A 22,903-nucleotide genomic window follows, 5' to 3' on the forward strand; every position below is an offset into this window, starting at 1 on the left:
TATCAAGAAAAGGAGGAGACAAACACACACATACAAGCTCACACTGGAGCTCAACATGGCCTTGTGGCTCACCAGATCCAGTTAAACCATCTGACCCTTGCCAATATGGAAAGAAGAAGTTAAATGATGATGATGAAATATATACACACACAAGGAGTGTCTGTACCCGTCTACTAAAGTTACTCACAAGATACTGGTTGGCCCAGGGTTGTAAAAGAAACTTGCCCAAGATGCTGCACAGTAGGCAAAAACCCAAAACCACAGGTTGCAAAGCAAGCTTTTTAACCAGACAGCCATGTTTGCATCTACTCAAAAAAAATTTATTTTTTTCAGTTTTATGATTTGGCTGACATATTCAGAATCTTTTGACATCAAACTTATAAGTACATGCAGAATTTTGTTGATGGAATAAAGTTTATTTATATGTGTAAAGTGCATTGACCCTTTTGTTACCATATTTCTGTTGAACTACACTGCATTTGTTTCAATTAATTTTGAAAATAATTAAGAATTTGGTAAAATATCTTAAGTCATTACTAAGCTGATAATTCGAACATAAATTAACAAGGAATTCTAATGGGAAATTTCAACTTAGATCACTTTACATAGAAAGTTTGTATCATAGAAGCAGTCTTGGGCAGGTTGGTATCAAAAGAGTTTAAAAAACATAACATAAATGGCGGTGCCCCAGCATGGCCACAGCTCGTGAGCTGAAACTAGAATCAATCAATCAATCAATACCAATTTTTGCAAGAAAACTGGCTTAATTACAAAATCTAAATAGTTAACAATATTGAACTTCCACACCAATACTTAGAAGTGTGCCACCAAACTGGTGAGAAAATTTATTTGGTAAAGCAGGTCATTATCAGAAATATTATATGCTTAAGGAAATCATCTCAAACCTAATCCAGCCTAGGTTTAGATTACATATCCTAGGATAAGGTCAATTTTCATATTCAGATTCAGAACTACCAAACAAACTGCTCTTCTATTATCAAATCTTATGTGGATCTTGATTACTAATCAAAGATGAGCAACTAAACATAATTTAGAAATTCCTTTTCAATAGAAAATGCTGCTAACAAAAGCTAATAAGTTGAAAGGTCAATAACAATGTTTATTTAACCAAAACAAGTTTACCTATGGGATTTTGTGGTCATTTGATTATATAATTATATAAAAAGAAAGAAAAAGGAAAACAGTAGCTAACCAACACAATCAATCATTTAATTCTCTTGTTTTGCGATATCAGAAATTTTATAGGAATACATGAAGATAAGACTGATTAGTCCCCAAACTAAGTGATATTGTAGAAGATATATTTATCTTTTCTTTTAATCTTTTACTTGTTTCAGTCATTGGACTGTGGCTATGCTGGGGCACCTCCTTGAAGGGTTTAGTCAAACAAATTGACCCCAGTAGTTATTTTCCCTTTTTTAAGTGGTACTTATTCTATTGGTCTCTTTTGCCAAGCCACTTTACAAGTGATGTAAACAAACCAACACTGGCTGTCAAGTGGTAGGTGGGAGCCAAACACAAACACAAGTAAATGTATGTATGTGTTTATATATATATATATGTTTATTTATTTTCACACATACATGTCTTTTTCTCAGTTTCTGTCTACCAAATCCACCCACAAGGTTTTCATCAGTCTAAGGTTACAGTAAAAGACACTTGCCCAATGTGCCAGACACTGGGACAGAACCCAAAACCATGTGGTTGGGAAGTAAACTTCTTACCATACAGCCTATAAGGAGAAAGGAATGTGATAATAAATTCATCCAACTATAATCAGGAGACACAATGATCCCAAAAACATAGAAGTGGCAAAAACTTATTCTAAATAAATGACCAAACTGCAACAATTTTGTCACAACTATCTTTCTTTTGAACATAAAGTCTACTAAGTTGCAATATTTCATTATAGAACTAGTATTACAGGATTGTTTATACAAGGCTAGATTCAATCAATTATTGAGTTCTATATTATTTGCAATGCAGTAGTGAAGTAACAGAAATGTAGTTTGATATTTGTTGCTAACATCAAAAATATTTATTTTCTTAGAAAAATCATTACATCATTCTCACATGTATAAAGAAAAATTTAAGGTGATTCATATTAGTATGAAAAGATAATACAATACTTCACAATGAGCTTTATATTTTTCTACTCCATTGCTGAATAAAAATGTTTTTGGTTTGTATCTCGAGGTTTTTATGCTAGCATAATATCTCCATAAATTGTTAGTGTTCATACATCACTAGATGCCCTTCTTTACAAGAATCATTCAACTGTGAAGTAAGACGGAGATTCATTTTCAAAGATTGACCTAATGCAAAATTATGTTGTTCTCGATAAACACAATAGAACAGGATTGAAACTCATGCATTTCATGTCAATAATCCAATATATTAACCCCTCAACTACTATTGACCACATTCAGAAACTGAAATTTGCAAGCTAACTAGAGAATCTCAACCTTGTTACTCAACTAGCTAAAATCAGCAGCTAAAACTTCATACAGCACCCAACCAGCTTAAAAAAGGCAGGCCGTTTTGAATAATGTCATTAAGAGGAAAGATGGGAACAGCCATGGCCCAAATGCCTTTGATCAAAGGTGCACTCATTCAGAGCTAATTTGGGGCTAATCAACAACTAAATGAAAATTTCTCTCTACAATCATTATTAACAAAGGAAGCAGATTTCAAAACCAGGACTTTTAACTTATCAATAGAAATCAGATAGTTAAGATGAAATAGGAATTCAATAACTCTATACTAAGACCAAATAAATGCTTTTCTACAGTGCTGCCCACACATCTTGCATGATACATCCCTCAAACAAACATATATTTGGGATTGTATATACAATAAATCATCAACCAGATATTCACACAAGTCTTCATTCATCCAACTAGCATTGTGTAGTTGAAGACGAGAGCCTCACAATTCATCTCTGCTCTTCTGAAAACTACCGTAAACATATCCACTTGATGTACTCATCTTCCTTCTTCCCATAAAATCCACAACAGAATAATACTCCATCTGGAATAATCCTGCTGCTACAGACACAAAAATCCTAAACCACATCCAAAAAGAGGCCATTCAAATGATTGTCAAAGACATACTACAACCCCTTAGCCCACAGATGTGCTGTCTCTTGAAAGTCGTTTCTTCAATAACACCAACATTCACGCTCCTCCTCCCCTTCCCATTATACCTAATCCTTTCTTCCTAGAATGTCAACACTTTGGAATTCCCTTCCTACCAATGTTTCCCACCCCACCCCCATCTCTGCAGATATCAACTTACAGGTGTTCAAAACAAACATCAACCATATCAATCATATTAGAGGGCCTATGAAGCCACAAACATTGCCCCTTCTTAATGACTGAACCCTTTAGTGTTCAAATTACTCAGACAAATGTAAAGCTTATTTATTCATATTATTTGGAATTAATCATACATCATCTCACAGATTCGAGATTTTGATGATGTTATTGTCTATATTTAGAATGACATTGTAGGTATGAGAGGTTAGATCTGGCCAGTTTGGATGTAAAACAGGAGGCTGGTTTAAATGCTAAGTAGTTAACCATATAAAATAATAAAAGATGCTACACAAAAGACATTATTCAATTCTTCAGAACTATAACACTGATACTTTACACAATTTTTTCCCAACCATTAATGTCTCAATCAACACTAAATTCAATTCTTATAAAACAATTAAGCCAATCTATCAGCCCACAATTACTTTTTTTTTAACAGATTAATTTTTTTCAAGATTTTAAACCATACTTTATATATACACACACACGTACTCATTTATAATGCACACTACACTAATAAATGTGAACAATGAAGTCCCTGAAAAATTATTTACAATACGCACTAACTTCTCTTCAAAGAGTTTAGTCAGATTTATTATAATTGCTGTCAAGAATATATTGGAGAAAGGTTACAAATCGTAAACAGCAAAACCAATTTTGAAGGTGATCTTTGCATTTTACTGGTATCAGCTATAAAAGGTGTCCAGAAGTGCTTTGATAGTACAACTGGCAAATACAAGCTCCAAGGAATTGTTGCTGTCAACCTTTCATTGTCAAAAAATGTAAAAATTTTCATTATATGACTGTGAATATAAAATACTTCTGCTCTATGCAATATTTTCCTGACCGAAATACCATTTTAATTCTTTAATATGATGATTAAATTAATAAATATTCAGTAAGGATATTACATAGTTATTACAGAAAAATGAATATGTACCAATATTCTATAAATACTGTAATTATTCAATGTGAAAAGGAACAGAAATATTAATATTTTCCATAATAAAAGTCAATAATGTAAAGTATTTATATTCTGGCTAACACCTAAAATCATTCCATACTAAAAGTTGATAGCAGTAATTCCCTGGAATTCATGTTGGCCAAGTTATACCAATTTCTACATCATATCAACTGGTACATACACATAAATATCAATATATATAGTTCAAATTTGCAAAAAAAAACAAACAAAAAAACAGAAGACAAAGACAGGTGTAGGAACAACAAGCAGATGTATTAGTTTAACACTCAGGAAAAATGATAAAGTCTTTTACATTTTGAGCCTACGCTCTTTGACAGAAAGGAATAAGAGAAAAAAATGGAGAGAGAAAAACTGTGTAGAGTTCAGCAGTCTAACATGGCAAAATGACTGGAGGGGGAGTGTGAATGTTGGTGTTACTAAGGAACCTACTTTTAAAAGAGACAGCACATCTGTGGATTAATGGTGTTGTAGTGTGTCTTTGACAATCATATACACATATATACCTACTTATATATATAGTTTTATTTATTTATATATATATATATACCTACATACATACATAGTTACATATATATACATACATATACGTACATATTCATATATACATATTCTTTTATTCTTTTACACGTTCCAGTCATTTGACTGTGGCCATGCTGGAACACCACCTTTAGTAAAACAAATCAACCCCAGGACTTACTCTTTGTAAGCCTAACGCTTATTCTATCAGTCTCTTTCGCTGAATCGCTAAGTTTCGAAGACATAAACACACCAACATCGGTTGTCAAGTGATGGTGGGGGGACAAACACAGACACAAACACATACAAATATATAAACATGTATATACAAGGCTTTGGTCAGCCTGAGGATATACTAGAAGACACTTGCCCAAGGTGCCGTGCAGTGAGACTGAACCCAGAACCATGTGGTTGGGAAGCAAGCTTCATACCACACAACCACTCCTGCCTATATATATATAGTTTCCATCCTACCAAATCCACTGAAGACATTGATCAGTACAGAGCTATAATAGAAGATATTTATATAAAGTACTACCCAACAGGACTGAACCCAAAAGTACATGGTTGCAAAACAAGCTTCTTAACTAGATAGCCACGCCTGCACTTATTATATATCCGATAATATACTGACTGGTTAGTCACAGATGGAACAACTTTGTGTTATTTCGTATTCTTGCAGGTTATTGAAACAAAATTTTAAGAATTATTCATTCTTGAAGTAACACATACACACACAAACCAAGTACATTTCATTCTTCGGCTAATTGCATTTCCATTAAACATTTTACTTTTGAATTGTGTTGATGTGTTAGTAAAATTGCAAGCAACATTTGATCGATGTCCTTGTGAACAGAAAAGTGGACAACATTTAGTTTTTGTGCATAAAGTGTACTCCTAATGTTTAGATTTATGAAGGTGCATGGCTCAGTAGTTAGAGTGTAGGACACAAAATCATGAGGTAGTGAGTTCGATTCCCAGACCAAACAATGTGTTGTGTTCTTGAGCAAGACACTATTTCATGTTGCTCCAGTTCACTCATCTGTAGAAATGAGTTTTGACATTACTGGTGCCAAGCTGTATCGGTCTTTGCTTTTCCCTTGGATAACATCAGTGGCATGGAGAGGGGAGGCTGGTATGCATGGGCAACTGCTGGTCTTGTGCCTCAGACAATAACTTTCTAGGTGCAATCCCTTGGCATTCATGACCGAAGCGGGTATTTTAATATTTAGATTTAAAAGTTTTAATAAGGTGTGTATTACACAAACACATCAATAATGAGTGTTGTCACAAAATTATAAATAACTTATTTTTTCATGTTTTTTTTTTTTTTTAAAAGTGGTCTATATTTTATAGGGGAAAGCATCAATAGGCTGTATACAAAGGTTTAACCCTTTAACATTCAGATTATTCTGTTAAATGTAATGCTTATTTATTTACATTCTTTTGAAATGATTATGCATTATTTTGCAGTTTTGAGATTTTGATGATGTGATTGCGTGTTTTTAGAATGACATTGTAGGATAGGTGTAAGAGACCAGATTTGGCCAGTTTGAGCAATAAACAAGTAGAATATTTTGGCCGGATATGGCTAGCTTAAATGCTAAAAGGATATTAATCTAACAGTTATCTCCATCATCTCTGTAAAATACTTTAACAAGTTGAAATTAAATTCTCTTCTCTTTAAACAAATCAATAAGAAAGTAAACTGCACATGCAAATTCCATTAGTAAAGATTTATTTTACAAATATTTATGAAAAATTATATCAGGCAAATAACATAAGAAATTGACATTAGCCTTTTATACGTCATTGTAAAACTGTATCAAATAACATTGTACCAACAAAAATTGTGTTATATTAAAGACCATTTTATTTTTCTTATTCTATCTATGAAGATCCTTCTAAATCAAAAGAATGGGATAGCAATGGGAGCTAGACTGATTGATACTTTGGAGATTTAATGAATTCAAAAAGAAAAGAAGAAATTCAAGTAAAAACACAAAAAAGTAGTCCCCTATGAGTTGGGTGCCCAGAACAAATAGTTGAGGGTTGGAGTGAAAGCTATGTAGTTTGTTATTAAAAGAAATTGTAATTATTAGCAATAGAAGCAGTATAAATACCAAAGGGTAATATTTATCCCCACATAAAAGTGGAAGCTGTGTTAGAACATAGAGTGCTGAGATAGTTACATGTGAGAAAATCTCATATGGGCTCTTGTTGCATATAAGCACTTGCTTACATCAGTAGCAGAGATAAGTCATCAGCCACGGCAACTGCCAAGACAACCAGATCATGTGATTTTGTCCTTCCCTGGGTTTATCAATGGTAGATGATCAGACACTGGAATTAGCAATGATATCCTAACTAGCAATATACATAAAATTACTGTATTTCATCAGGTGAACAACAGAAGCAGTAATAATACCAAAGGGTAATATTTATCCCCACTTAAAAGTGGATGTTGTGATTGAAGGCACATGGCTCAGTGGTTGGAGTACCAGGCTCACGATCATGAAGTAGTGAGTTCAATTCCTGGACCAAACAGTGTGTTGTGTTCTTGAGCAAAGCACTTTATTTTATGTTGATCCAGTTCACTCAGTTGTAGAAATGAGTTATGACATCGCTGGTGCCATGCTGTATCGGCCTTTGCTTTTCTCTTGGGTAACATCAGTAGCATGGAGAGGGGACCTTGGTATGATGGGTGACTGCTAGTCTTCCATAAAAAAACCTTGCTTAGACTTGTGCCTTGAAAGGTAACTTTCTAGGTGCAATACCATGGTCATTCATAACCAAAGGGGGTCTTTGTGTTAGAACACTGAGAACTGTGATAGTTACCATGAGAGAAACTCTCATATTGGCTCTTGGTGTATTATAAGCACTCTTGTTTACATAGCTAGAAAGAAATTGTACTTTTGTCTTTGCTTCTTTTACATATGAATGATGAAGACAAATAATGTTACTCCATTATATGCAAATGTGAATGATTCACAAAGGTCTGACACTAAACATTGGTCAACAAGAAAGATGAAACTAGACAGATCAAAAGACAAGTCACCTCCTTGAGCATACTTCAGACACCCATGTAAGATGGTTAAAGACTGACACTCATAGGAGAACTGTTGTATTATTTATTTAAAAACATTCAATGAAAATTTCCATAGATATATAAAGAATATCTGGATACACTTTTTCCTAGCACTGTAGACAATAAAAGTTGTCTAGGTTTGAGCAGCTTCTATTAACTCATGCTTCATCAGCTCATATTGAATATACATAACCACATACATACTCCATAACATGCAGCAATAAGAAATGCTGCCCGAAATATTAAAGCACATCAGCACTAGAGCCACTGATTCACCAGTATTACCGTCAATGTGATAGTTTAACCATTTTGTTACCATATTTCTGTTGAGATGCTCTGTATTTCTTTCAATTAATTTTAAATATAACAAAGAATTTAGTAAAATAACTTAGTTATCATTAAGCTAGTGTTAGGAACATAAATTATGACTAAGGTTTGGTAGAAGATTTCAATTCAGAATTTTTGAAAATAAGACATTTGTACTAAAAAGCCAGAGGTAGTTTCAGCCAGGTTGATATCAAAAGGGTTAAATGATGTAAAGCACAAGTTACATGAATCACGTCAACTACTGTTAATTAAAAAAGTAATGTTTTGAAGATATGAAATTAATTATATTTGACTATTTTAAATTTCTTTTTAAAGAAAAATTCATTATTTTCCTTTGCTTCCCCCACCCAAAATATTAATTTTTACAAGGTGTAGAGTATTCTTTGTGGAATTGAAACAAAGTCTATTTGAAACAGTATACTCTTATTATATATGGCAAACTGATTCCAGTGGTATTAAAGTCCAAGCCTGCAAGAACCTAACAAAATACAGTACACAACCTAGTCTTTTATCAAATATATTAGCCATTTCCTCTGTTAAGGTTTTATTTAAATACAAAAAATTTTGAAGATATTGAAAACTTTTTTGATTTAAAATATACATTACAAAATTTATGCTGAACAGAGAGTTTAACTTAAGAAAAATACGCAAATTTCAACTGATATAAAATAGAATAAAAATGAACTCAATCAATTCCATTTATATTACAAAAGAAAAAAAACATGCATAAACACTCTGTAAAACTAAAATCTTGAAAATAATAATCAAATGGTTTTTGCTTTTTGGGGTCAAACCAATATTACTTAATCTTTAAATATCTATCAATTATAGATATTTTAAAATCTATTTCTAATATAATTTACTTTCAGCAATTTTCCATTATCCATGTGCAGCACATAATTAATCAAATTAGTCATTTCTTTGGCAATCTTTAAGTTTCATAATTTATTTAAACTAATATATCAATCATGCAATTTTTATAACTGACTAAAGGGAGCCTAAAACAAGGTTGATGAGCCTTCTAAAAAAAATCAACCAATTCTCCCTCAAATTACACTGTTTTCTTAAAGGATTAAAGGCCACATTTGAAAAAAAAAAAAAAAAAAAAAGCTGATTACAGCTGCAATGCATTTCATCTAACACAACTCAATTAGGACAGACTATAAGCTAAAACAACTATAAAATGAAAATAATATTTACTGAAATAAATAAGTAAATAAATAACGATGAAAATGATTAAGACAACACCAAACTAGGATGCATTATTTTTATCAAGTCAAGTGTTTCCCAGTTCTGATTCTAAAATTCCACTTAGGTCAACTTTCTGTTTCATCCTTCCAGAGTTGATAAAATTAAGACTTGCCAAAGACTATCCCACAAATACAAAAATTACAGCAAACTAAATAATAAAACAATTCTTTTCTATTTTGTCAAAAGAAACTCAAAAACGAAGAATAAAATAAATATAATTTCCATACATTTGAAAGTTAACATTAGATTTTGAACAGATAGAATATAAACAAAATAACTGTAAAATGAGTATTTGTTTTTCTCTAATTTTTATACCTAATGCATCCAATGTTCATAATTACATTCTATACATCATATATATTATACACAAACACACACACAAATTTTCTTCATAATTAAGTCAAAATTTTTTTAATCAAATGTAAAACAAAACTGTATCTCAACAAATATAATCTATAATAATCCTTCTCATTAGTTATGAATTTAGTAACATACAATGCCCTTGAGCAAGGCACATAACTCTGCATACCCCAGCACCCAACTGTTAAAAACAATTGATCACTTAAGCAAATATTCAGATACGAAAAAAAATTATACCACCTACGATTCTACAGGAAAATAAATACAGAACAACAAAATTAAATTTATTAGAAATAAAATTAAAATAATGGGAAAACACACCAATCAAATGTTTTCTTAAGTCAAGAACTGAGAAAACAAGATTTTAAAGTCTGATGATTTATTTACCTAAGAATATTCTGAAGATAAAATCTTCCTGAAACCAGATATAAACCTAAGTTGAATTTACACTACCAAAGTTTGGTTCAATTTCCAAATCTCTTAAAATTTTGATCAAAATCACCCCCCCCCCCAACCTTTTAATCAAGAAAGAAACAATGTTTTGTCTTTAATCTCACACCTTAATTATCTTAATCATGAACATACTTGAATAAACATGGTTCCTGCATTCCTTTGAAGCTTCATCACTGCTTATACAACTTGTGTACCATCTGGCAAATACACTTGCCAACTACTGTGCCATTCTCAATCTTTTTTTTTCCCCTCCTCATGCTTTCCTTAAATAAAATAAATCCATTCCCATTTGTTTAACATCTGGCACAATTTTTCCTTAGAAAACTATTTTTTCTTACCTGACAAAAATGCACTGTTCTTTTATACCTATTCACATGATAAAAATCACTTCTTGGTACTATTTCTTGCTAAAATAGCCAGTCTTTTATCACATATTTTCATTAATTACCTCTTTATCTCTTACTTGTTTCAGTCATTGGACTGTGGCCATACTGGGGCACCACCTTGAGTTTCATTGAACAAATCTACCCTAGTACTTGTTTAAAGTTTGGTACTTATTCTATTGGTCTCTTTTGCCAAACTACTAAGATGCAAGGATGTAAACAAACCAATGGCTGTTGACAAGTAGTGATAGGAGACAAATACAAACAAAAAATATACATATGCACGAATCACAGGCTTCCATGCAGTTTCCACTTATTAAATTCACCCACAAAGCATTTGTTGGCCCAGGGCTATAGCAGAAGATGCCCAAGGTGCCATGCAGTGGGACTGAACCTGAAACCACAGGTTTGCAAAGTGAGCTTCTTAACCACACAGTCATGCCTGCACTTATTTGAGGTTTTTAAAATTTTAATGGTTCTTTGTTTCACAATTTCATTTCACATTTGCAACATACAAATAATTACTTCCTGAAAATAAAAGCCAATTTTAAAACGACCAACTCCAGTTAATTTTCAATGACAGTTTTGAATTGTAAATCACAAATCAGCTGAGTTCAAACTATGAGAGAATGCTTTATATAAAATAGTTTTATGCAGGTATTCAGATATAGTTCATTGCTTCAGCTTTCCCAGTCAAAAAATAAAATGCACAAAATTTGTGTAACTGCTTTTATTTTAAGTTTCAATGAAACAGTTTCTAGAAAAACTTGAAAATCAGGAGGTATTTATGAACAGCTGTTCTATGGCAGCCTGTTTATTCTCAATGCAACTAATTTACAATGGATAGCGTCTAAGAATTAAAAAAATATAAATATATAAAAAACAAGTATCACTTATAAAAGATGGCTCAGGTGGTATGGACAGATAATAAAAATACATAAAGGAAACTACTGATTCAAGTACCAGTTACTACTGCTGCTGATGCATAGCTGATACACAGTTCTTGATAGATATAGACAGTTTGAAAAAGCTAGAGGGAAATTACATGCTAGAAGAATGGTAAATGGAGATGATAAGAGTGTACTGTAAAAAAAAAAAAAAAAAAAAAAAAGTTGTGTTCAGCCTGTAGATAATTTATCTAACAATTAGGTGAAATCCAGATCCATTATTTCAGTGCATGGTCTGAGCAGACAACTATAACATTAGAATAATTCTGACAAGCATTGTTTTGATGTATTGATCCAACAAAGAAACTTATATACAATTGCTTGACCTGCTAGAATTAGCAAGCAAACTATCCATGAGTCATACCCTACTCTTTCAAAAAGAAAAGGTTTTTTTGTCTGAATCTATGAAGTAGCATTTCAACTTTTATATTCACAGTAAGACACTAGAAAAAATGCTACTGGAAGTTGCTTTTGATGAACAAAGGCCCAGCCATAGTTTCCCACACAACTAGTAATTCTGTAACTATTTTTGCATAATATAACAAAATTAATTATTTCACTGGACCAAGTACAAAATCAGTTTCTACAGGAGCAGGTGTATTAAACAAACACAATATTCTAATCTGAGTTGTAATCCCTATTCATTAGAACTAAATAAATTGCTGTATTTAGTAGTATTAATAACAAGTGTAATATCAATGATGATCATCTTTTGTGAATTCATAAGCAAGTGTTAATCTCACCAGAAAGTATTAAATTCTTAATGCTACTAGGTTTTGAATATTGCCGTTCTTGGGTACAAATCTTATGTCATGAACTTTGCTATGTATATAGGTGCAGGCATGGCTGTGTGCTTAAAAAGCTAGCTTTGCAACTGCATGGTTTTGGGTTCAGTCTTACTGTGTGGCACATTAGTAGGGAGAAACTATGTGGAAGTCAGTTGTGTGTATGTCCTGTCATTACTTGACAATCAGTGTTGGCTTGTTTTCACTCCTCAGTAACTTAGCAGTTTGGCACAAGAGGCTGATAGAGTAAGTACCAAACTTAAAAACAAAATTAAGTACTGGGGGCAATTTGTTCAAGTAAACCCCTTCAAGGCAGTGCCCCAGCATGGCCACATTCTAATGACTAAAACAACTAAAAATAAAAAGATATGAGCCTGAAACAATTCTACATCAGCAGTTCAACAAGTTGTCATCTGCTTAATCCTTTCCATACCTGCAACCCACTTTAGGTCACCGGCTGGTCATATGTTACTTCACCAGCCTAAATTCTTTCATACTTTGATTCATCAGATGAACAACATGGAACAGTTCAATGCATCATGGAGCACATCACTTAACATGCATCTTCCATGCTGGCATGAATGTTTTGCAAGGATCCAATGATTCAGAAGACTGTGCTATGCTCCAATATCTACTCTGGCATAGTTTCTACAGCTGAATGCATTTTCTGATACCAAGAACCTTGCAGAGTGTACTGGGTGCTGTTTTCATAGTACCAGCACTAGTGAAGTTACTTTGCAACCAGCAAAACTAAGGGCCTAAAGTACCTTCTATGGCTGAGGAGAAAATGTGTGCAGTGATTTTTGCCAGGATGAGGGAGAGGAAAATGAGAGGAAAAGATTTATAGCTTTGATATGGTAGTGGAGAGAGTAACAGAATAGATGAAATTAGGGAAGAATGGCAGGGGAAAGGAAGGATTAGTGTCAAGGGTTAGAGAGAAATGGTGGAACAGAGTAGCAAGATTATAAGGTGGATTGTGTACAGAGGAAGGTCCAATGATAAACCTACATTATAAAGTGAATATGGAAAGATGGTGTGAGGGAAGGGGAACAAGAAAAGAAACAAAGATGACAAGGAATCTTGAGTCATTGAAGGATTGAGATATTTGGGAAGGGGTCATGAGAGTAAGCCAGAGATGTATAGATTAGAGGGAGTGCTATGAGGGTAGGCCAGATGGTAGAAATGACAGGGGTATTGAGGCAGATAAGTTAGATGAAAAGACAATGACAGATAATGAGGCAGAAGATGGGGAACAGTACATGAGTGCAATGAGACAATGTAGAAAAGAGAAGTTGAAATATATGATGGAAGTGCGGGGAAGAGCAGGGAGTGACTGCAGAGAAAGCATTCCAGTTGGAAAGACTGTAGATAGTGGATAGTTAGTGAAAGAATAAGAATGAGCAGTGCACTCTAGAGGTGTAAAAGTGGATAGTTAGATAAGGGCAAGAATAGGTGGCATTAAAATTGACCCTGGAGACATGCAAGATGGGAATATAACGTTCATTCAGAGGAGTAAAATAGGTTGTACCTCAGCTTTCCACAATGCCACTTAACCCTTTTGTAACCATGTTTCTGTTGAAATACACTGCCTTTATTTCAATTAATTTTGAAGAATTTAAGAAAGTAATTTTGTCATTATTAAGCTGGTGTTTGAAACATAAATTAACATGAAATTTTGATGGGAAGTTTAAATTTGGACCACTTGTATCAGAGAACTAGGGGCAGCCTCAGGGAGGTTGGTATCAAAATGGCTGAAGAAACAGTGTTAGCTTTAATCTTGCAATTTGACTATTATAAAATCACTAACATACTTAAAGAAACATGAAGGGCATCCAGCTGTAGAAACACTGCCAGATCAGACTGGAGCCTGGTGTAGCCTCCTGGCTTCCCAGACCCCGGTTGAACCATCCAACCCATGCTAGCATGGAAAACGGACGTTAAACGATGATGATGATGATGAGATTCTACATACCTTTCAAGTTTGATTGCCACTCATACAACTTGTGTATCATCTGGCTGATATTCTTGCTTTGCCTCCCCCACACCACATGGTTGTATTGTGCTTTTCTCACAGCAAAGCAGCAATTCTCATGTTGCTCTTTTAGTAGCTTCTATGTGCAAAAATGCTGCTGTTTATACAGCACTGGCATGTGCACAAACTTGCAATTACCACGAATATTTCTCTTGCACTTAAGAATAAGAATAAGCTTATCTAAAATTTCTCTCTAACAATGAGTTAAGACTCCTCTCTAACTTAAGAACTTACTGTGGTTGAAACCTTTCTCCACTATACATTAATAAACATGCATGGTCACTCGGTTTTGATCTAAATACTTGGATAGGAACTGCAGTAACCACATTCTGCCATTTGCATCAATGTGTGAGATAACCAAAAAAAAAAAAATGTCCAAAGAGAATAACAATAAAGATCTATTCAATTTACTTCTTGAAATTTCTGTTCTGCAATGAAATAGTTGTCTCATACACTGAAACTGACATTGCATTAGATAATTCTTTTCTTAACTCACAAGCACGTATGGGCTAAAAACTTATCTTCAGTTTGCATAACAAATATTTACTAAGTGATACATTCTCCATAATAGGGGCGCCAATTTATTGTAAGCAGCTTTTTTGTTCTTTCATTCATTCATTCATCCACAATAATGTTTATGCCACCTTCATTACTTAGTTACAGCTTGGTAAAAACCCAGAAGTTTAGAGCTAAATGTTTTAGCCATAGATACAATAACAGGATATAGATTACTGAGATCACTGCTAATTGGTTGTCCGAGGGTAAATAACTGAGCTATTTATGCTCACACAGGAACAATAAACAGGCAAAACAATTCTAGAAGCTGTCAATCAATACTGAATATGAAATACCTTCACATATCTGTCATATGAAATAATAGTCAACAAGTTCTACTTCACCTGCTGAAGGGAAATTTCTTAGTTTATTTTATTATATCTATTCAAATTCAGAAAATGCTGGCCACTGAAGGAAAAATATGGTAGAAGACTCATTGCTGAAGAACTACAAAGGCAGCTGTACTAATGTAATATCAGAAAAGTAAACTTATTGTTGAGCATTAAATAGATCAGGTGAAAGTATATACAGAAGAAGAGAAAATCTAAAAATAAATTGGTATTTATGAACATTTGTTAGTAAATTACTTATTTTTCAAGATATTGAAAATTTCAAATCAAACACTTCAATTCAATTGGATAAAACAAAAAAAGCATCTTTGAATATCTTCAACAAATAACTTTGTCATAAAACAAGTAGCTTGGGGGTAGCCTGTAGAATTAAAAACAATTTTGAATTCCAACTTTGATCATAAAACATATTCTTATATAGTATTCATATGCTCTATGGCTTGTTACATAATTTTCCTAACAATAATTCTAGACAATTGTTTATTAGAAGCCTTGTTTTTGTAAAATAACTGTTTAAAACAGATTATTTTAAGTGAAAGTACATACCTATTGAAAATAATTTCAAAGAAGTATATAAAACAAGCAAATTTATTGAAAGGTAAGACGACACTGGAAATCTCTAAGTGAAAGGAAATGAGGAAAAGCACAGGAAAGAGGCTAAGTGCAATGTTAAAAGAGCAAACCATTAAACAGCAATGGTGCAAAACCCATAGAAACAAACAGTTTAAGTTTTATGTAATATAAAATGTTAGGAGGGTAAATAGCAAAAGAGAATAATGAAGGAAACATGCTTAAAAAGTAATTTTCAAAAAAAATTAAACATTTATAAAAGTCCTACAAAATGTGAAGTTAAAGGAAGGCATGGATACAATCTGACTAAATTGCTAGAGAAGGAACACAAACACAAGTATACACCAGTTAAACACCGAGAATGAGAAAAGCACAAATAATACACACACATGTAAATCCAACTAAAATCTACAACACACATACAACACTAGTAATCTTCACTAATAACTAAACACACACAAATACAGTAATCCTAGTGAAAAACAAGACATACAAGTAATCCTAAACACTATAAGAGACATATGCAGTGATTAAATACTATGAGATACATACACACAAGTAATCCCAACTAAACACAAAAGAGATACACACAAAACTAATCCTTACTAAACATGAGAGAGAAACATACAAAATAACTCCAATGAGAATGAGAATACTATGAGAATGAGATAAACAAACAAATATTGTGCAAATTTAATAAAACAAAAGACTCCAGTGAAACTAAAAACTATCAAACAGCAAAGTGAAATTATAAATAAGAGAATATTAAAAGGTTTAAAAATTAAAAAGGAACAAAAGAAAAAAAATAAAGAAAATACTCTTACTCTTAATTCATTCATACAAGGACTGTAATACCAGGAACATTGGTATCAAAAAGGTTAAATCTACAAAATTATAAAATTCAAATTTTTTCCTGATTGAAATAATTTTGAGATGCAACAAACTAGAATTCTGTCAAAGAATTAAAGAAGCAAAGCCTACATTCAAGAGGCTTCAAAATAAATCTAAGAAAGACAAAGTTTTAGTGAGCAGGAAAGAAAGCAGCACTATTACCATCTGTGAAATGGCCTGCTCAATATGTAAAAAAAGAGGGACCAGGAATACCATAAAGTATATCCAATTAAACTATGAATACACAAAAGGTGTAGTGGGATCACAGGTATGCTAACAGTCAATGTATGTAGCAGATAGAAAGGTGTAGTTAGAGCACCCATTGAACAAATTCCTAAAATGCCCAAAAGGCTCCCAAAAAGAAGTTGACGATGTAGGTGGGTATTCTGAAAGCATAGTAGCAAGAGTAAGAATTAATTCAATGAGGTATTATTTCCATTGGCGACAAAGAGATTCTCTTTCCAAATGAAGGTCAATTTGTGTGATACTTGTGTATATAATGTGACAATTATTGTACAGCAACAAAATGCAGGGGAGAATGATAAAGGAGTGCAGAGAATAGCAAAATGTTCTTCTGGGAAAAAAAAAACAGAATGGGATACCATATTTCAATTATTTTAAGTTGGCTGTTAATTTTAATTCATGCTGTTCTTCATAAAGTTCTAAACATATGGACAATCCTTAAAAGTTATATTTACATGATGCTTTGGGTTCTATGAGTAAATACCTTCTAATATAGCCACAGGCCAATCAATAACTTGTAAGTGAAATTGTAAACCCATTATGCACATGTATAAGTGCGTGTGTGTGCATGAATATTTGCATTCCTTATTGACAATGTCCTATAACTTTGTACTTTCAAAGACAGTTGGAATAAAAAAAAAACATATCCCTTAAGGGTTAGCAACAGGGAGTGCAGCCCGCCATAAAATACTATCTCAAATCTTCCAATTCATGCTAATACAGAAAAATGTGTGTGCATATGTGTGTGTGTGTATGTATGTATGTATATATATAGTGTCATGCAAGCTGCATGGTGACCTCACTACTGCTTGGTGGCATGAAAAAAGAAACAGCACCTAGCACATACTGTGAAGTGGTTGGTATTAGGAAGAACATCCAGCTGTAGAAATCATACCAAAAGCAGACATTGAAATACAATGCAGTCCTTGGATCCACTGGATCCTATCAAACCCATGTCAGCATGGAACATGGACATTATAAAATTAATGATATATTTTTATATCACTCTTCCATACTTTTTTATATTATTTTCCAAGGAATTTCTCACATGGATCCACATAAGATATTAGGTTCAATTAACTTTACAATTTAAAACAAGTTTACTTACAACATACATCTAGCCACTTTGCTAGGAAGAAGTCTATTATGTTTTGATTTTTTTTTTTAACAATTAATCTATTTTATCTAAAAATAGCTAACTGGTTAAAGAACTATCCACATATAGATTTTAGGAGTTCACATCTGCATTTGTTTCAATGTGCATTAAAACACGACACTTGTATGTGCTTCACTATATATAACTATTGCAAATATAGATTTTCTGATAAAACATCAATACTATTGATCTTTTGCTAATGATTACCTTTTATCATGAAAGAGTAAATAATGGAAGGATAAACATCCTTTCTGTGACAGCATTGTAGAATAGGAGGTAAATCTTCATTGAATTAAGTCTATAACCTCATACTCATCCCTTGAAGTTAATGATGTTGATTTATTGATGGATTATTGATCTCAAAAGGTAATTGAAAATTTATTCCAATTGTATACAAAATAAACAGGTTTTATTAAATTGTTTATATTTATACCTATCAATGTGAATATGTCTAATGTTATAGCAAACAGTTCAATCTGTTTTATTTTGCCATATTATTTCTCAATATATTTATAAGACTCCATGGGTAGTGTTAATATTCTTAATAATAATGAAGATACAGTTTTTATTGAAAGAAAAAGTAACTTCAGAAAGAACTGCTTTCCAATATAGTTTGGTGCAATATTTATAAGCTACCTGCATTCTATTCAAATCAAACAAGATAAAAATATATCAATTACTGACTGGTTTTAATCACTTGTTTATATTGAAAGTATTTTGTCAAAATTCCATGAAAACAACTATTTAGCAATATTCGCTATCTTCAAAACGAAAATTATTATTTCATATCAAAATCAAATATACGTATTTTAAGTATATTTAGTAAAACATACATAGTAAATTTCTTGTGACAAGTCATTGTCTAACTCCAGATCAGCACTGATCAGACTGGTAACCAAAGCCGTAATTTCCGCCCCCATCCCAGTCATACTGCATTAAGGACTATATTATCCTTTCCTTTTTTATGAAGGTCAAGTGTAATAATGTGGGAAGAAAGCTTTGGCTGTTATTTTCAGCAGGCCGAGCGACCGTGTAGGGACTTCCGCGCTAAGTGGTCTTGTTATTAAAAGTGCAACACGCTCAAGGGAAATAACTCAAACTAACTCCTCTGCTTAGAAGATTCTAAATAAATTGCATCAACCGGATATCTTTTAATGAAACCCCCAAAATCCATTATACATAACATGCACAGTAGTTTTCACTCATATTTAAAGTATAATATTTTCAGACAATAATAGCTTTAAATCTCATTTATAAATGTACATTCAGTACACTTAATTTAAAGTGGAATAATCATGCAATGCAGTTTGAAATTTAGAAGTGGGTCTACAGGCGAATGTTCAGCAAAAACTAACCTGGAAAAAAATCTAAATACCAAACGTGAAACATTTATTAACCCTTTAAGAAGTGAACGCTGATAATATTCTCATCTTAATTGCAATAAAAAAAATATATCAAACACAATAGAAACAAAAAATGTGAATTTCAAAAAATTTGAATGTTAAAGCTAATGCTTTATAACACATTCAATGTGACAAACATCAGTTAATTTAAAGCTATATACCTTTTAAATAAGATGCAAAATAAGTAAAAATGGCAGTGCATCCAAAACGATATGTAAATGAAAATAAAAAGCCAAAAGTTTTGAAACTATATATATATATATATATATATATTATATATATATATATATATATATATACAAAATTTATAACATTAAATTACAAAAAAAAAAAATTACAGAAGAATTAACTTATCTAAAAGCAATATGATTTTTTTTAATGTATCAGTTAAAAGATAAGTTGATGCAATTTTAGTTTTATACTTTTAATATAGCAACCAAAGCAATAACAAAGATTTTTTGTATCAATCATAAATTATACCCAAGAGAAAAGAATTCTAAAATTCAAATTTCAATAAACTTCATCTCAAACAGAAATTTTGATATATCTTGAATACAAAGATTCTTTAACAGGCTGTGTGGTGAGAAGCTTCCCAACCACATGGTTCGGGATTCAGCCCCACTCTAGCACCCTGGGCAAGTGTCTTTTACTATAGCTTGGGGTTGACTAAAGCTTTGAGAGAATTTAGTAGACAGAAACTGAAAGAAGCTCAGCGCGCGCGTTACTCTCCCCTTGCTTCGACATTGAGTGATAGTTGAAAACAAATATCACCATCATGTGAGTGGTGTTCATTTCCAATCTGAAAACATTTCTTGTCATAGGAAAATATTATCATCATCATCATCGTTTAACGTCCGTTCTCCATGCTAGCATGGGTTGGACGGTTCGACCGGGGATCTGGGAAGCCAGAAGGCTGCACCATGCTCCAGTCTTATCTGGCAATGTTTCTACAGCTGGATGCCCTTCCTAACGCCAACCACTCCGTGAGTGTAGTGGGTGCTTTTTACATGCCACCTGCACAGGTGCCAGGCGAGGCTGGCAACAGCCACGGTCGGATTGGTGTATTTTACGTGCCACCGCTCCCTTGGAAACAGGTGAAGGTTGATAACAAGAGCATCCTGCTGTAGAAAATTAGTTTCAATAAATTCCAATTGACTCATGTGAGCAGGGAAAAGTTGACATTAAGATAATGATGATGATGATGTATTCAAACTGCCCAACCCATGCCAGCATGAAAGATGGGCATAAAATGATGATGAATACAAAGCAGCTATCATACAGCTAAGAATAATGGAATAAAATTACTCACCAATGAAAAGCCCCAAAATGAAAGTACACAGTCCCAAGACCATAAAGGAATGGAGCATCCTAAAATCAAAAAAATACATAAATACTTTTAAATTTCTACATATACATTTCATATTAATCTTATTTTCTAATTACATAAATGTTTCAAACAAAAATGAGAAAAAAAATTGTTTCTTTCATACTTTCTATAATATTTTCACCATATTTTTTTTACTTATTTTCATTCACTTAATTCAATACTTAATTTCTGTATAAAATATATTGGTTTCCAGAATAAACATATTTTTGGAATCATTTTTAAATCTTTGCTTTTAGCATAACTTTTACCCAGTAAAAAGTGGGAAACCTGAAACGATATCGACATCTGCTTGCAACTACAAAGGCAGCTAAAATAATTAACAAAAGCATATGATATGCTAACAAGTCATAACTGCTTGTATGTGACAGCTAGAGTTTGTTTTTTGAGTGTGTGTGTGTGTATATGTGTGTATATATATATATATATATATATATATATATATAGTTGTGATACCTGTGCCGGTGACACATAAAAAGCACCATCCAAACGTGACCGATGCCAACCCTGCCTCGAATGGCTTCTGTGCTGGTGGCACATAAAAAGCACCATCCGAACGTGGCCGATGCCAGCACTGCCTTGACTGGCTTCTGTGCCGGTGGCACATAAAAAAGCACCAACCGATCGTGGCCGATGCCAGACCCCTCTGGCACCTGTGCAGGTGGCATGTAAAAAGCACCCACTACACTCGCGGAGTGGTTGGCGTTAGGAAGGGCATCCAGCTGTAGAAACACTGCCAGATCAGACTGGAGCCTGGGGCAGCCCCTGGCTCCCCAGACCCCGATCGAACCATCCAACCCGTGCTAGCGCGGAAAACGGACGTTAAACGATGATGATGATGATATATATATATAAGAATTTTTACATGGATCTATATTAACTTCTTCTAAGGGGTGATGGGTAAAAAGTGTAAATGCATATTATATATATATATATATATATACACACATGTATGTGTGAGTGTGCATATGTATTAATGTATTCGTGCATACATATGTGTATGTGCAGATGTATGTATGCGTGGATGTATGTATATGGGTGGATATATACATGTGTATACATATGAACGTACTGATACATATGTGTGTATATATGCATACGTGTGTACTTGCATATATACAAATTTTCATAACTTTATTTATACCTTATAAACGAATATTCCATTATTTTATTAACTATAAACTTACCTTATTTATATTTAAACTTCCCCTATGATCTCTATTTAATTTATTCATTGATTGTTCTAATTATATTTACCAACTCTATCTTATCACCAATCAACCTGTAAACTCCATGCCCGAACATATAAAAATACAAATCATAAACAGTATCATTCAGTCTGCTATAATGAATCCATAAACACATATAAAACATCCAAGGGTATATCCCCCCCCCCTCTGAAGATATTATGCTCATGTCAATTTAATATTTACTAAGTATTAATTGAAACAGCAGTAAGTGACAATGATTAATTTGCTGTTAATAATAAACAATTATTAATTTCCTAATCTCTATTTTCTTTTTCTTCTCATTTATTTATATATAGGTACACTCGCACATTACATATATACACAAGAAGCATTCCTTTATGGAATTAAGTATAGACAAATACAGTAGCAGATGTCTCAAACAACAATTATGAATATATTGAATAGAGACATGAACCCCACAGTGAATGGATGCATTATCAAATATGTAAATGCATTCCTGTCCTTAAAAATGTTTAGGTAAAAGGCAAAGAATTTTCAAGTACATGAGTGTGAAATACTTTCAGGATCATTTCTTCTGTGCTTAACACAGCAACAATGATATTTAGATTTTTCCCTGCTGTTTAACAAACTGTTCTAACCATAGGCTGGCTCCTTAAGGATCAACTATGTTCATCC

General features: G+C 32.8%; 1 protein-coding gene across 2 annotated transcripts in view; it reads right to left on the minus strand.

Annotated features, from left to right (window-relative positions):
- LOC115215415 (histone demethylase UTY-like) overlaps window positions 1-22,903 on the minus strand; it is a 164,259-nt gene that overhangs the window by 125,218 nt on the left and 16,138 nt on the right. For both annotated transcript variants that reach the window (XM_029784586.2, XM_029784578.2), the window contains exon 5: window positions 20,943-21,001. In XM_029784586.2, coding sequence (XP_029640446.1) covers window positions 20,943-21,001 — 59 coding nt within the window. The remainder of the gene's footprint in view (window positions 1-20,942; window positions 21,002-22,903) is intronic.

Source organism: Octopus sinensis, linkage group LG1, assembly GCF_006345805.1.
Source record: "Octopus sinensis linkage group LG1, ASM634580v1, whole genome shotgun sequence".
In the NCBI taxonomy this organism is placed as follows: Eukaryota; Metazoa; Mollusca; class Cephalopoda; order Octopoda; family Octopodidae; genus Octopus; species Octopus sinensis.